Source organism: Bemisia tabaci, chromosome 3 (genome assembly GCF_918797505.1).
Source record: "Bemisia tabaci chromosome 3, PGI_BMITA_v3".
Taxonomy (NCBI): domain Eukaryota; kingdom Metazoa; phylum Arthropoda; class Insecta; order Hemiptera; family Aleyrodidae; genus Bemisia; species Bemisia tabaci.
In genome coordinates this window covers 55,862,874-55,876,649 of record NC_092795.1, presented here as the reverse complement: position 1 = coordinate 55,876,649, position 13,776 = coordinate 55,862,874, and the positions used below count along the sequence as shown (strand labels likewise).

Below are 13,776 nucleotides of genomic sequence, written 5' to 3'. Positions count from 1 at the left end.
TTTAAAGTAAAATTTACCTCTCCCTAACACTCGCGTAAAAAAAAAATATTTAGAATACTACTGCGGGATTTTATGAGTTTTTCGACCACTTTTTTGAAGATTTTAGATTTTAAGAAACTAAAATATATTTTTTAAGAGTACTTTAGAGAAAAATTTTGACAGTATTTTTGTCTCTCAGATATTACTTTCAAAAGTAGTAAAACGTGGTTTTCTTTTAATTACAAAAATTATAATTTTTAAATAGTTGTTTACAAATTTTTTTAAAGTTTTCAAACGCCGTTGCTGTCAAAACCAGGATGAATCTTGTCGATAAACCTACTTGAAACTGCCAGAGCTGCTCTTTGTTTTATTTAATTTTATATCAATACTAAAATCCAGGTTTAATAAGTAAAACAAAACTAACTCCTGGATACGTGAAACTTTTTTATTATTCTGAAGCGAAGCAAAATGTATTTCTCGGTTGTATTACAACAGCGGTGAAAAATCGTAAATTGTTACTGTTTCCGGTTGGCGAGGTAAAATGCCGGAAAGGACACCGCCCGGAAAATGGAAAAATGGATCAAGGCCAACCGCTTTCCGCAGTGCCGCAGCCATAACAGTTGTTACATCTTTGGGGCGAAAGTTTCGCAATACCCGCAAAAGTTCAGCCAAGACCAAATTTACCGGGTAAATTTTAGAGAAAGTTTTTTTTTGTAACGATTATGAAGGAAAAAATAACAAACAGAGGAAAATGGATTTGCTAAAGTAACACGAAAGGGGATAAAGAGGAAATGAAATGCGCCCTTTTTGTCTGGGTCCTTAATTAAAAAACCCACGAATTTGATCCTTTCAAATTTTTTAAAAACTGTGGATATAGGTATGTGAAAGATCTCATAGGATTATTTTTACGGGATATGAACGCGAGTCTTATGATGCTAGAAAAATCAGGTAGACTACTTTAATCATATCAAGAGCTTAAAATATACATTTCAATTCGTCCCAAAAGGTACTTCAATTCAACTCTAAAACGCTTAGAGGTTTAATAATTTCTTAATTAAGATTTAATATTTCTTTCAGTGGGTTCGCTTCGATGTCTTTAAAGATAAGAAGGTTAGAATTGCGAGAAGGGGCACGGAAAAATTATCATAATAAAATCTTGGTTCAAATCCGTTCAGCATTTTCCCGGGAGAAACACCTTTCAGAACTTGAATGCCAAGAAAAAATACCAACATAAATGGGGAAGTAAAAGAGGAGACGAAATCCTGATTGATAACAGATCTACGAAAGAGGGTAAAACTGATACGAGTAGGATTTTATGATCTCTTACTGCAAATATGGAAACTTTCCGAAGACTCAAAATCAGGTCTTCCATATTGGGGTAAAACTAATAAAACTCAAGAAAACCCAGTGGTTTATAGTGGTCATGGAATGGGCAAAAGGAAAATTTAACGCTTAACATTGAAGAGAAAAATGGAAGGTAAGGGCTCAAGTTGAAATTATACTTTTCAGTCTGCTGGGGAAATTTCATGCCCTCACAGAGCTTGTCAGGAAATCTCCCTTAAAAAACCCTCCCCTTTGAGGTGTTCGGGGTGTGGTTCTAAGGGATGCAGGCATACTGATAAAAATTTCATACTACTACCCTACTTGGAGCCGAACCTAAGTCGTTTTTAGGCAAGTCACTCAGCCTGCACCAAAGTTGAAACTCAAGCGTGTCATACAAGAGATTCTAGAGTGGAAGCCTCCGGTATTCTCGCCCGCGGTTTAGGCGCGAGAAAACTTTCATAACTTGCGAAACTCGATCGGCGAAATCCTGGATCGGGGGGTCGGGGTGAGGATCGGAGACGAGGGTGGGGGACGGGGTTAGGGGGTTGTAATGGAGATTCCAAAAGTACCTGGGCTGCGGTCTCCGTGACCATGTTCGGGGACGCCGCGCGGCGTGGAAACTTCTTGAGAATTTCACAACCACACACCGTCGAGCCTCATCCGTGAACACAAGGATCGAACACAGACACACATCCCGCGGTCCTGAATGCCGAGCCGCGAGTTGGCGAGTTGTCCCTGCGTCCCTGAGAGACTGGGAGTCTCGGCCCGTTCATTGCCAACACAACAGATCAATATTCCCCTGCATTTTCGCGACGGCCCACCGCCACTCTCGCTGGAAAACACCCCCGCACCCCCGCCCCGGGCCCGCCCTGCCTACCCCTGCTCGGTCGGCCGTGTCTCCATATGGTGTTCTCGCCGGCGTCCCGGCGCTTTCGTGCCTCCTCCAAGGCTTCCCCTTGGGCCTTGGGGGTAGGCCATTCCCATAAAAAATACCACTTTTTATTTTACTTTATTATTACGCCTAGCACAGCTTCTATTTATAAACAGGGTGTCCCAGACTACTCTGCCGTGCTAAGGAAAAACGCCGTATGAGCCTTAAGGCGTTGCCATATTTCACTCAACAAAAAACCAATTCACTGGGAAATTTTTAAGTATTTTTCTTCGAACTTTTCATACCATTTTATTCGCAATTTCATCTAAAATGTCTGAAAATTTCGAGGAAAATTATGCGTAACCTTCCTCAATAATGGACGCTTTATCAAGGGAAATTCGGCAACTCTCAAATGTTCATACGGCGTTCTTCCATAGATAGCACGGCAGTACTGGTGCCAGGCTTTTTTCTCGCTTCTTTTAGGTGGGACGAAGTTGGAGACGCCGCTCAGTGGATCGAGTCAATCAGAAAGGTCGGACATTCAATTCTTAACTAAAACTGCAAATTTTGATGTTTATTCCGTCACATTCTAGTTTTTAAGGGGTTTCTCTGATAAAGAATTTCACGAGAAAACCAGTGGAACCGCTTTCAGAGCCTCAAAGTTTCGTATAAACGGAGCTTTCAGCGTTTAAAGTCTCCAAATTTTGTCCGATCTGTCCTATTGACTCGATCCACTGTGCGGCGGGAATGGATGGAGAATCGATTCAGAGGAGTCCGAATTTCATGGTCCTGAAGCCCCTCCCCCCCCCTCCATCCCGCCACCCTTAGGAGGTAGAAGGGGGATCCTCGCTTCAAGTCAGAGTTTATGTCAAGATATTGATATTATTCCATCGAAATCAGGAAGCTTAAAAGGCGGGGGAGGGGGTGGGTCCTAAACCTGTAAGAACCATTGCAGAGTACCCCTGTTCCCCATCAACGAAGCCTCTGGGGGCTACAGGACTTTCGTACTTGGATGAGAGTACAACACATGGGAGATGAATGAAGAGTCGGTTTTTGCCGCTCATTAAGGTGATTCGTCAAGCTCTCTGACGTGATTGAACTGACATGCGATCTATAGCATCGATTTGGTAAAAAATCTCCGCAGCTTCAGAATTTTTAGCCAAAAAAAAAGGACGATAGCCCCTGCGCATGAGCCTAAAGAGTCCTTTCTAAAGCAAAAATTTGACAAAATTCAGAGAAATGAGGGAGAATTCTGTTTGGAAAAACATCGTATTCGAAACAGTTATCGATTTCTGTATCGAAAGGCTGGATCTTTTTCCAGACAGGAATCTGCTTTCATTTCTCTGAATTTTACCAATTTTTGCGCAGGGGCTATCGTCCTTTCTTTGGCGAAACATCCTAAATCGGCCGAGATTTTTGACCAAATCGATGCGATGTATAGCATGTCGGTTCTACCATGTCACCAAGCTTGACGAATCACTTTATGCATATTGGGCAGGAAGGGCGATTTCCTGAAAGCTAAAAGAATTGTATATTTAACCAACGACACTGGCTTCCATGATTTAGCCCAGACAGCGAGAGGACCTGCACGGAAATGAAGCCATTTGGTAAGACTGTAAGAATAAGACTACGTCAGCCTTTAACTCTCACGCCACTAAACTGCTGTGGAGGGGGAGGGGAGTTGGAAATAACATCAATGAAGCTTGAAGAGGTCGGTGACATCGGTTGAAATCATCATTACGAGCAAGCGTATTACATTACAACCTGTGGCAAGTCGGTTTGCCTGCTTGTTAATCATTTAAGATGGGCCTGACTGGTATAATTAGTATGGCGCGTTCTGGACGCAATCTCTCTCAATGGAACTAAATATTAGCGTAACGTATATTCTTGTCAGAGCAAACATGTAACGTCGTTTTAAAAAGTGTAATTTGAAGGAAAATGTCATTTAAAGTATGTAATATATATAATTTTAATAAAGAAGTTCGGTACATTTTTTTGCAACAAGGATTTGGTAAGTTCATCAAACTCTAAGATATCTCGGTTGCCCTACGCAAAGTATCCAACCATTATAAATAGGTTCGTGGCTAAAGCTATTTTCTGAAATTGAAAGTCATAGAATTTTCGTATGAGCAGTACCCCTTACCTAATTTTTCCGCTTTCTTTTAGTTGAGTTGAGTGGTTTCCTTAAAGAATACGACGAACTAGAATCTGCTCGTTAGCATATTGCTTAACATATTTTTCGTCAGTATCATACACGGAAAAAAATGAGTGTTGATCTGGCATTTGCACTGTTTAAAAAATTTAGTATAGTTTTGATAGACAAGTATCAAATGCTGATTTCTTAGTTTTAAAAAAATGCTAACTCAACATTGAATTGGTTTATTTAACCGTGAACGTAGTAAACACAGCATTTTTTTATTGTAAAATCAGCATCTAAACTTGTCGCACATTTTTTAACATTATAAATTCTAAAACAACAATAAAATTTTTTCCTTGTAAGATGTAGAGAGTTGATGTAATATCCGAAAGTAGAATCAGACTATGAATAGCAGTCAGCGGGTGGTGTCCAATATATTCTGTTCTAGTCCAGATTTGACAACGATGTGGGAGGAGGGTGCTTGGCGCCCCAACGCCGACGAGTCATAGCGCAGGAGAGGCGAACAGATGCAGAAACTAGGAGTGCAAGTGCAGCATTCAATTAATATGGCTAAAAGGGAGGGGATTTCTCATTTACGGTATACCGTTAACGATGCGAGGTTTTTTCCAGCGGAAGCCAGATTTTTAGAGTTTTTAGATCATTATACATTTTATTTCAGTGACATTTTATTTGCTTTTTGTTAAATCATGCGAAATTTATAGACAATGGATTCGGATCAACTGAATTAATTCAATAGGAAGGAAGGAGACTCACATCAACTATTCTTTAATTTAAATAAGATTCTAAAATTATATCTACTTTGCATTAAATGCAATTACGAGTATCAGGGTTTTACTCACTTTGACACCCTCTTATAAAACCGTTCTGTGAAAAGGATATACTCGATTTTTAAATCCTGCCGGAAAGTTATTTTGTCATTCCCTGTTCAGCCATTTGCATGGTGTGGTTCATTCCTGTCTTCCTTATGAGCAGTTGAATTTTCAGTCAAGACAAAAAAAAAAAAAAAAAAAAAAAAAAAAAAAAAAAAAAAACCTTACAGATGCCATCTAGGGGTGCCATATAGGTCTTACACAGAGAGAGTACCAAGAGACACCTAGGGGAGCAAGGAACCGAATCCTAACCTTCGTAACATCAAGCGACATTTCGATATTACCGACTCGTGATATTTAGCCGGTTGGATTCGCCTTCAAATAAGAGAGTAGGCAACATACCCTCTCAGAAGCTCGAATAGTGGTATCCTCACACCTGACTGGTATCTCCACCACTGACACTAATAAGGAACATTGCTCGTTTAAAAAAACATGATTTTTTATAGTTTACCGATACGAAAAAATGCAGATACTGCGGGTTGCAGTCACAAAACTTCGTGTTGACAGCTTTTAGCGAAGAAAACTAACTTGTTGTTGGAAAATTAAGCGCGCTTGTCAGGAGCAATCGGCAGGGTGTGTCAATCGCTCTCATATAGTAAAATTATATCTTGAAAACTTAAATTCCGAGGTATACAAGTTGTCTAGAAGACGCATTTGTTGAGAGGCAGGTCAATATTTGAACCGAGTTCATCAGAGAGGAACCAACCCACATTAAGTTGAATTTTAGGAAAAGAGGTTTGAAGTTTTATTTCCGCATAGGGCTCAATGTAAAAAATAAATTTTAACACCTTTTTTTACAAAAACTTTTTGTTTTTAGACTTTCAGCCTTTGGCAGGAGAAAATTTACGGCTCGTGAAACTCAAAAACATTAAATATGTATAGTGAAGAAATGGAATATTTTCCACATAATTCCACATAGTTTCAGTTTGGCATAGGATTGCCACATAATTTAGGAAAGGAAATTTCCTGACATTTCCCTGATTTCTCTGTCACATTGAGGTAAAATTTTCTGTCAATTATATGCTAGATGCTTCAAAAGAAATAACTTGAAATTGTTTGAGGGACATTTTTTTTTTCGGAACGTCAAACCCATTCTAAGAGGGAATCAAACGTGACTGGATTTTTCCTGACATTTTCGTCATTTTCTGAGATTTTCAGGTTTCCCTGACTTTTTAAAATTCCGTGACATTTCCCGGTGCCTATTCCCTGTGTGTGGGAACCCTGTTCCAACTAAACGTAGCTCATGAGTGGTCACAAGTACGGCTACAAGATTCTGTAAAAACTTGGCTCGTCAAAACCTCAGAGGCCGGGTATGGCTCGGAACTTATAACAGAGTCGCTGCCGGGCCGGCAGTGACAGAGAGTGGCAGGGATGGAATAGAGTGTCAGGGATGGAATAGAGTGTCAGAGCTAGATGAGAGCCGCCACGGCCGGTGCAGGGAGGGGAGGGAACCACACACGCACCGGCACACGCTCAACACAACCCTGGTCCACCGGGGTGGGTGCAGGGCGGGGGATGGAAAGTGAAAGTCCGCGGAAATCAGTGCTATTGAAAATAAGTTGGCATTGCGGACGATTCGCGGATCTTCGGGCGGCTCCGGGCGTCTTCGGGCGTCTTCGGGCGTCCCCGGCGGATATCGAGCGGCCGGTGGCGCAGCGTAGCGCCGACGCCGAATCGATACCGGCGACGCCCGCCGCCCTCCCTCTCCCCGCCGGCGGACGCCCACCGCGACGCCTAACCGCCAAGTTTCACGAGGAAACCCACTTATTAGTTATTCTTATGCAGAGGCAAAGCCTGCAGCTCAAGTAGATCAAATCGCATATCCGTCGAATTGAAGGCGCACTCGATTTTTGGCCTGTATTTTGGAATATTTGACTCGAAAATTAACACTACTTCTGGCTGATTTTATGCCGTTGGATTCTGGATAGATCAAACCGTCAAACCATGTCGTCGTAATGAGGACAAATCGGTTTTTCAAATTAATTTTTGAGTAATTGATTCCATGATCAATGAAGTTTACGCCTTTGCGGTTGATTTTTAATAAAATGTAGTCTTGCGAATAAATCGACACTCGATTTTTCATCTGTATTTTGATATGTTTTCAGTATATAGTCGTGAGGGTTGGAATCTACCGCAGAAAAGAAGTCAGAGGCCTAAAAAACAGGAGTTTGAGCACTCGATAAGGAAGATTTTGGTTGGGGAAGGGGGCGGCTCAGGTGGGTCGAGTTCAGCAAAGGAGAAATATGGGTTTGAGGATTCAATATTATATTTACATTTTTTGCTCTTATCCCGGCTTTTAATAAATATTTTTAAATTTTTATACTGATGAGAGAAATTGATTATTTGCAAACGAAGTTTTAGGTAACTTTGTCAATTGAAAGGATTGTTTGCTTGAATGAAACACACGGTGTTAAAAAAAGATAATTATTTGGGTCATTGCGATTTTACTAAGATTATACAACCACTCCTTTCTCTTGAGAAAACCTGAATGTTGACCTAATTTCTTCACGAAAAAAAAAAAAAAAAAAATTCATTCCAGAGGTAAGTAACTTATTCTGGAATTTTCGTTCGATTGCGTTCTGTCGGTTTTTGTGGCAAAATTAAAAAAGTACAATTGTGCATTTTTAGCAACGTTACAATCGGTTCAGTTCCATCAATCGGTATAGATGACATGTAACACTATAGATGTAAGTATACCTAATTTCGAACGAATGACGAATTCCCTTCAAAAATTATTTTCTGCAGAATCCGACCAAAATTCACCAGGAATGAAAGGGGCTGTATATTATCTGAGTTTTTATTAGGCGTTTTTCAAATTTACAACAAAATTATAAAGAGAAGTGGTTGATTGAGTGTCCATTTTAAGAAATAAAACACAAAACAAATAGTTTTAAAATCCCGGGCTTATAACTGTGCAGCTGAAACCAATCTTTATGACTATGCAAGATGATCCTGGAATTCATCCCGTTAATGAAAAAAACAGTGCGGTTCAACTAGGTAGATGATTTAGACTGAGAACGAGCAACGTTATGCATAGTATGGCATGGCCTCCTAAACCAACGTCAGTTTTGGACCAAACGTCGAAAGATAATATAGAGACGTGCAACGTACACCGTATTTTATTGACCATGCACTAGTTATCTGCGCAATGCGAACACTTGAAAACCCAAAATTGAATTTCAGAAATTAGCACTGTTTTTACCTGATGACGATTGGTTAGCGATGAGTTAACCAATTTTGTTCCTCTTTTTTTCTGGATAACGATGACGAATGAATCTAACGTTTGAGTGGTTTGTAGTGTAAGAATAGCGAGCTAGGTTTCTTTTGTGATATATCGCTCAAAATTTCACTCATCAATCATTATTTGGACGGAAAATTGTGTTGAAGAAATAATCCTCACACTACGGGAGAACTTCAGTGCGAGGCTTTCAGTCCCCTAAGATACGGTCGCTTTAGTTTTAGCTCACCGTTGATCCCGAAACCATAATCTAAAGTGTCCATACATAAAATTGATCATTTCATGCCTTTGTGGAAAAAACGGGAGGCTTACAATGCATAGAGGTGGTAAATAACGTGAAAATTAAGCTGAGTGTATTTTTCGCAAAATTTGGCAGTATCGCCGCAGGCTTGATAGGCCCGCAAGCCGACTGGGACTCTGAGATGAAAAGGGGGCAACATTGGGGGGTACGGGAGAAGGGGCAAACGGGAAAATGGCTTTATAACATGTGCGTCTGGGGAGACGCATGTCCGCGTGGAAGCTAAGAACGGCGAGTTGCAAAGAGAGGGAATGGTCCATGATGCTGGGACAGGTGGCTATGAGGACACCGCTTTAGTTGTGATGTTACCGTAGAGAGCCTACATTGAAACCAAAGCATCTAGACAAAACTTCAAAAGCTTCATGCTCAAAGTTTAAAAACCGCACACCATGATTGTATACCGTCCACAGCATGTCTCCTCTCTAGAATGAGTCACGACAAAAAATAAAATTTAGAGCCTTTCTTGAGAATATTCAAAATTTTATCACTTGATCATTACTGTGAGATCTCTGACTGACCTAAAATTTCATTTTTTCTTTTTTTAACAATTCGCTTTGCCGTTCTACTAGGCCGATTCTGATGATTTTTGCGGCTATGAACGGAAGATATAGCTCTTTGACGAGCCTGTTTTTTTGAGATTTTTGAAATATGACCCAGATTTTTTATATAACGTGATGAGATTGTGAATCCTCCGATTCAAACATTGTACCTAAATGTTCATTTTTTACCACTATTCGTTTCAAAGACCCATACCGGGCCAAGATCGATTTTCATGATTTTTGCGGCTACTGGTAGGAGATATTTCCTCCTAGTATTGAAATATCTGAGTTTTAATTAAAATATTTGAGAAAAAAATGGGCTCATATCCAGGGAATGTCGCATTTCGAAATTCGTAAAATAATGTAATTCGACCCAACAATCTCTAAAATGAGCTATGACTAAAAATGAATGAGGTACCATCGGAGAACTTTACTACTATTATTCCTTTTCATTAATACTAATTCTGCGCCCAAAAAAAAAAAAAAAAAAAAAAAAAAAAAAAAAAAAAAAAAAAAAAAAAAAAAAAAAAAAAAAAAAGAACCGTCACTATTCATATACGTGTCTTGGGCGTAAAAAAGACTCAGGGATCGTTTTTTTGAATAATTCGTGGCCCGCTTGGAATTATGGCGCCTTCAAACCTAAGCAGATACCTCAAGCATTGCGCAATGCGTGAAGTATCTGCTTAGGTTTGAAGGCGCCAGTGCGCGTTTTAGAACGTAACTTAAATTCGTGATAAACCCTGTCGTCCATTTAACTCAATGCTTTCTTGGGCTCACCTCAAATTGTGGTTTCGCCTTTTAATCACCCAAGCGACGAATTGTTTCGATGGTACGTCCTGAAGCAGCAAGGATTGGAGGCTCGAAATCACTACCGCAAACAGGGTTTTTGACGAGCAGGGTGGATTTAAGTATGAAATCCTATTATTCGTTCCCTTCCATGCCAACATACAAAATCCATTTATTTCAGGCTTATTTGTAATGGGAAAAGAGGGAAAGCTGACCTCAATTGTAAATAGAGTTTTCAGAAGGTGGAGGAGCTTTATTTTATTCATCAGGTTCTGTTGCTCCAGGAAAGTGTTTTTATTGCATTCGCCACCGAGAGCATGTGAGAGGGAGCAAAGGTGTCGTTGTGAGAGTGTGTGCGTATTTGTATTAGGGCGAATTCGGATTGGAGCGGATTAGTAAACAATTTCAAAAATAATGGGGTCTCTGCCTAGTCTCTTGAAAAGCTTTAACCTAGCATCCAATATTTTTTAAACCAGGGTTATATAAATGTTCCTTTGAAACACATTTTCTCTATACGAATTTGTGTTTTGTGCTTCGGTCAGCTTTTGAATATGTACTTAAAGTCGAACTGGATTAGTATCTTTTTTATTTTATTCGATCCGAATCTCATTGCTCTCCAGGAAAATTTGGCCATTCACTTGAAGTCATATTTTTCCATACCGAGTCACAAGTTGCTCCCATCCTTTAGGACGGAAAAACAAAACGCTCTCCTCTCTCCTCGACCTCTCGCTCTATAGAGTTACATATTTTATGAGCGACCCCGATAAGAATCATAGGTCCTGCGGGATGATAGTTGAAATTGATAGACAAAGTGATAGACAAAGACGACATAGGGAGTGCGGAGCCATCCTATTGGTTCAAACGGGTGGTTCTTATAGACTAAGGGAGAACATGATAGATTAACTAAAAGGGCTCTCGTGGGTTGCCGTCAGTTAGTCTATTAATCACCTCCCTCGTCTATTGCAACCGCCCGTTTCCACCAATAGGATCGCTTCACACCCTTTTTGTCCTCTTTGTCTATAGCTTTGTCTATTCACATTTCTACAATCAGCCTGCTGAAGGCTCTGAAAACCGCGAAGACAGCTTTGCCTATGTAAATCTTCATAATTCAAATTATTTGGAGTATTAGCAGCACAGTTGCAACGTATAGTCTTTCTCTCTGCCATGGAGTCTTTTGAAACTTTTAAACTTCAAGCTCCAACTTCATAACTAGGTTATTGATGTATGTATGTTCCCGTCTTGTTGAATTGGGGGAAGGGGGGCGATGGACTAAGTATAACTTGGGTTGCCGTTAGTAAGTCTATCAATTAGCTCCTTTGTCCATTGCAACACCATCCACTTCCACCGTGGATAGCTCCAGTATCATTCGACTTCTTTATCCATCGCCTCGTCTATCAATTTCAATAATCAGCTCGCTGAGTAGTTTTCAGTGACGATGCGTGAATGATCGATCATGGATATTTCCCCATTTAAAGGTATAGAATCGATCTTTAAGGTGTTCGCTGCGAACACCCTGCCTATCGATCCTTTTCCATAGGTTCAAATGGCAGATCAATCGATATCTCGCAAATCACGCCACGCCACTGTTTTCGAAGTCTCCGTTTTAAATCCGCCTCATCTGGCCATGACGCACTCGGTAAATATGAAGAGTCACCCAAGACTGTCGGAGAAAAATGACTGGCCCATGGAGAACTAGGGTAAGTTCGGAGGGACAAGGGTTGATGGCACGGGTGGGGGTGGGCGGGAGAGGGTGGCTGGTCCGCGATTAGCATCACGCAACCGCGTGGCTCCCTCGGGACCCTACGCCTACCCCAACATCTATCCTGTTGGAGTCCGGTGCGGGTGCGGGTGCCCGAAAAGGCGAAACCGGGAACGAGAGGAGGAAGCGGACCCTCGCTTTTCAATAGCCAAAAAACGCCCCGGATCCGCGCTAACTTACGCTCCCTTTCCCCTTTCCATCCACTCCTAACCTCCTTTCCCCTGCCCCTTTCTTCGTCTCCGAGACTCGGGTACCCTCCCGGTGCTTATCGGCTGCCGAGTGTATTGCCATTGCCGTCATGGCTTATGGATCCCATAGGGATCAGTTCAAACAAGCACTCTTATTTGCAGTTTGGATAACTGCCAACCTCCTCACGCGTGGAAGGGGCAGATCCAACCTTGGGCGAGACCATCACATCTAGGTACAGAATATCCCACAGCAATGGTGCACTATCATCAGTGGCGTGGCGTGCTTTGCGATATATCGATTGATCGACCATTTAAACCTATGGAAAAGGATCGATAGACAGGGTGTTTGCAGCGAACACCTTAATAATCGATTATTTACCACAGCTTCAAATGGGGAAATATCGATAGATCGCAAAGCACGCCACGGGCCACGCCACTGACTATCATTGGAATTACTCGAAAACTGAAATAAAATTGGACGTATTTCTGCCAAACGGAACTATATGTGCATTATGGCGTGAGCCCTATCATACATATATTCTTATGAGCCTCAGGACTCATGTCTTAATGCACATAGTTCCGTTTGGCAGAAATACGTCCAATTACCAGTTAGGTACATCCTTATATGTTGTGTTTCACATGGAAGCGGTGTTACTATAAAACCAACGGGCAGCCTCCGATTCTAGTCACTGTGGAATTCCTGCAAAGGCTATTCCATTCATTCGTTTCATTTCGGGGTTTTCAATTTATCTCCTGGTTTTAACGGAAAATTGCTGCTGGTTATGTTGAAAATAGATTTCCAGGTACAGTAGACTCTGGATTATCCGGCTTAATTGGTGCCGGACCCGATCCTGATAAAAAAAAAAAAAAAAATCCAAATAATAATAGTAAACACATACACCACCAACCAACACTACAGTATTCTTATTATGTATACATCATTTACATACCAACACGAATTTAAAAGGCTAACGCCAAATTGAACGACTCAATGGTGATTGTGAATGGTAGCCGACAACGATAAATTACAATACAACGATTAAAGCGCGCAATGCGTGAAGTATTCATACAGTCTTGTAGCCGCTAATGTGCGTTTTAGGCTAACTGACCGACTGCACTGCGTTTGGCGTAATGCGAGAAGTATTTATGCAATCTAGTAAGCGCTAATGCGTTCCACGCCGACCTCACTATTTGGCGCAATGTGTGAAGTATTCCTTCAGCCTTGCAGGCGCCAATATGCCTTGCGACCGCTTCTCCGCGGATCCGCTCACTTATCCGAATGCATCAATACCACCTACCCATACCTTTCACCGCCAAAAAATAAGCTAGGAGGTTAGGTATCCTCGGTAAAGAGTAACGGCTATTCTTCCAATGTTAAGATGAAAGTAATTTTTTTGGAAATACTCGTTCTGTGCAGAGGTAAGTGTTTATTGCAGTAGTTAATTGTCTTAAATGAGAGTATCGTAGGACATTTAAGTAAATCAAGCATCCAAATCATAATTAAAGTCAGACTTTCTCACATGGGCCAGCTTCCAGTTAAGTGAAGTTTTGTTTTTCTTTTACGTAATTTTAATGATTTTAAGTCCTTCATTTTCATGCACGCGTTTGAATTTGAAGTTGTGGTGAAACTTTTGCACGTAATTTTCATTACGATAATTCATTCGTTTCAGCCGTCCCCATATGATGCCATGTATTTTGTTCTTTACCACCGATTCCTAACCTCCTTCTGCGCTGGAAGGTAATGCGTACGTAGTTACATGGTTGCAAA

General features: G+C 40.9%; 1 protein-coding gene across 3 annotated transcripts in view; it reads right to left on the bottom strand.

Annotated features, from left to right (window-relative positions):
• Positions 1-13,776, bottom strand: part of LOC109035694 (uncharacterized) — a 99,113-nt gene that overhangs the window by 41,311 nt on the left and 44,026 nt on the right. The window contains exon 1 of one of the 3 annotated variants that reach the window (XM_019049403.2): positions 1,872-2,062. The exons of the other annotated variants lie outside the window; for them this stretch is intronic. Within the exon in view, the coding sequence (XP_018904948.1) occupies positions 1,872-1,895 (24 nt within the window). The 5' untranslated portion in view covers positions 1,896-2,062. Of the gene's footprint in view, positions 1-1,871; positions 2,063-13,776 lie in introns of those variants that run through there. 3 annotated transcript variants of the gene reach the window in all.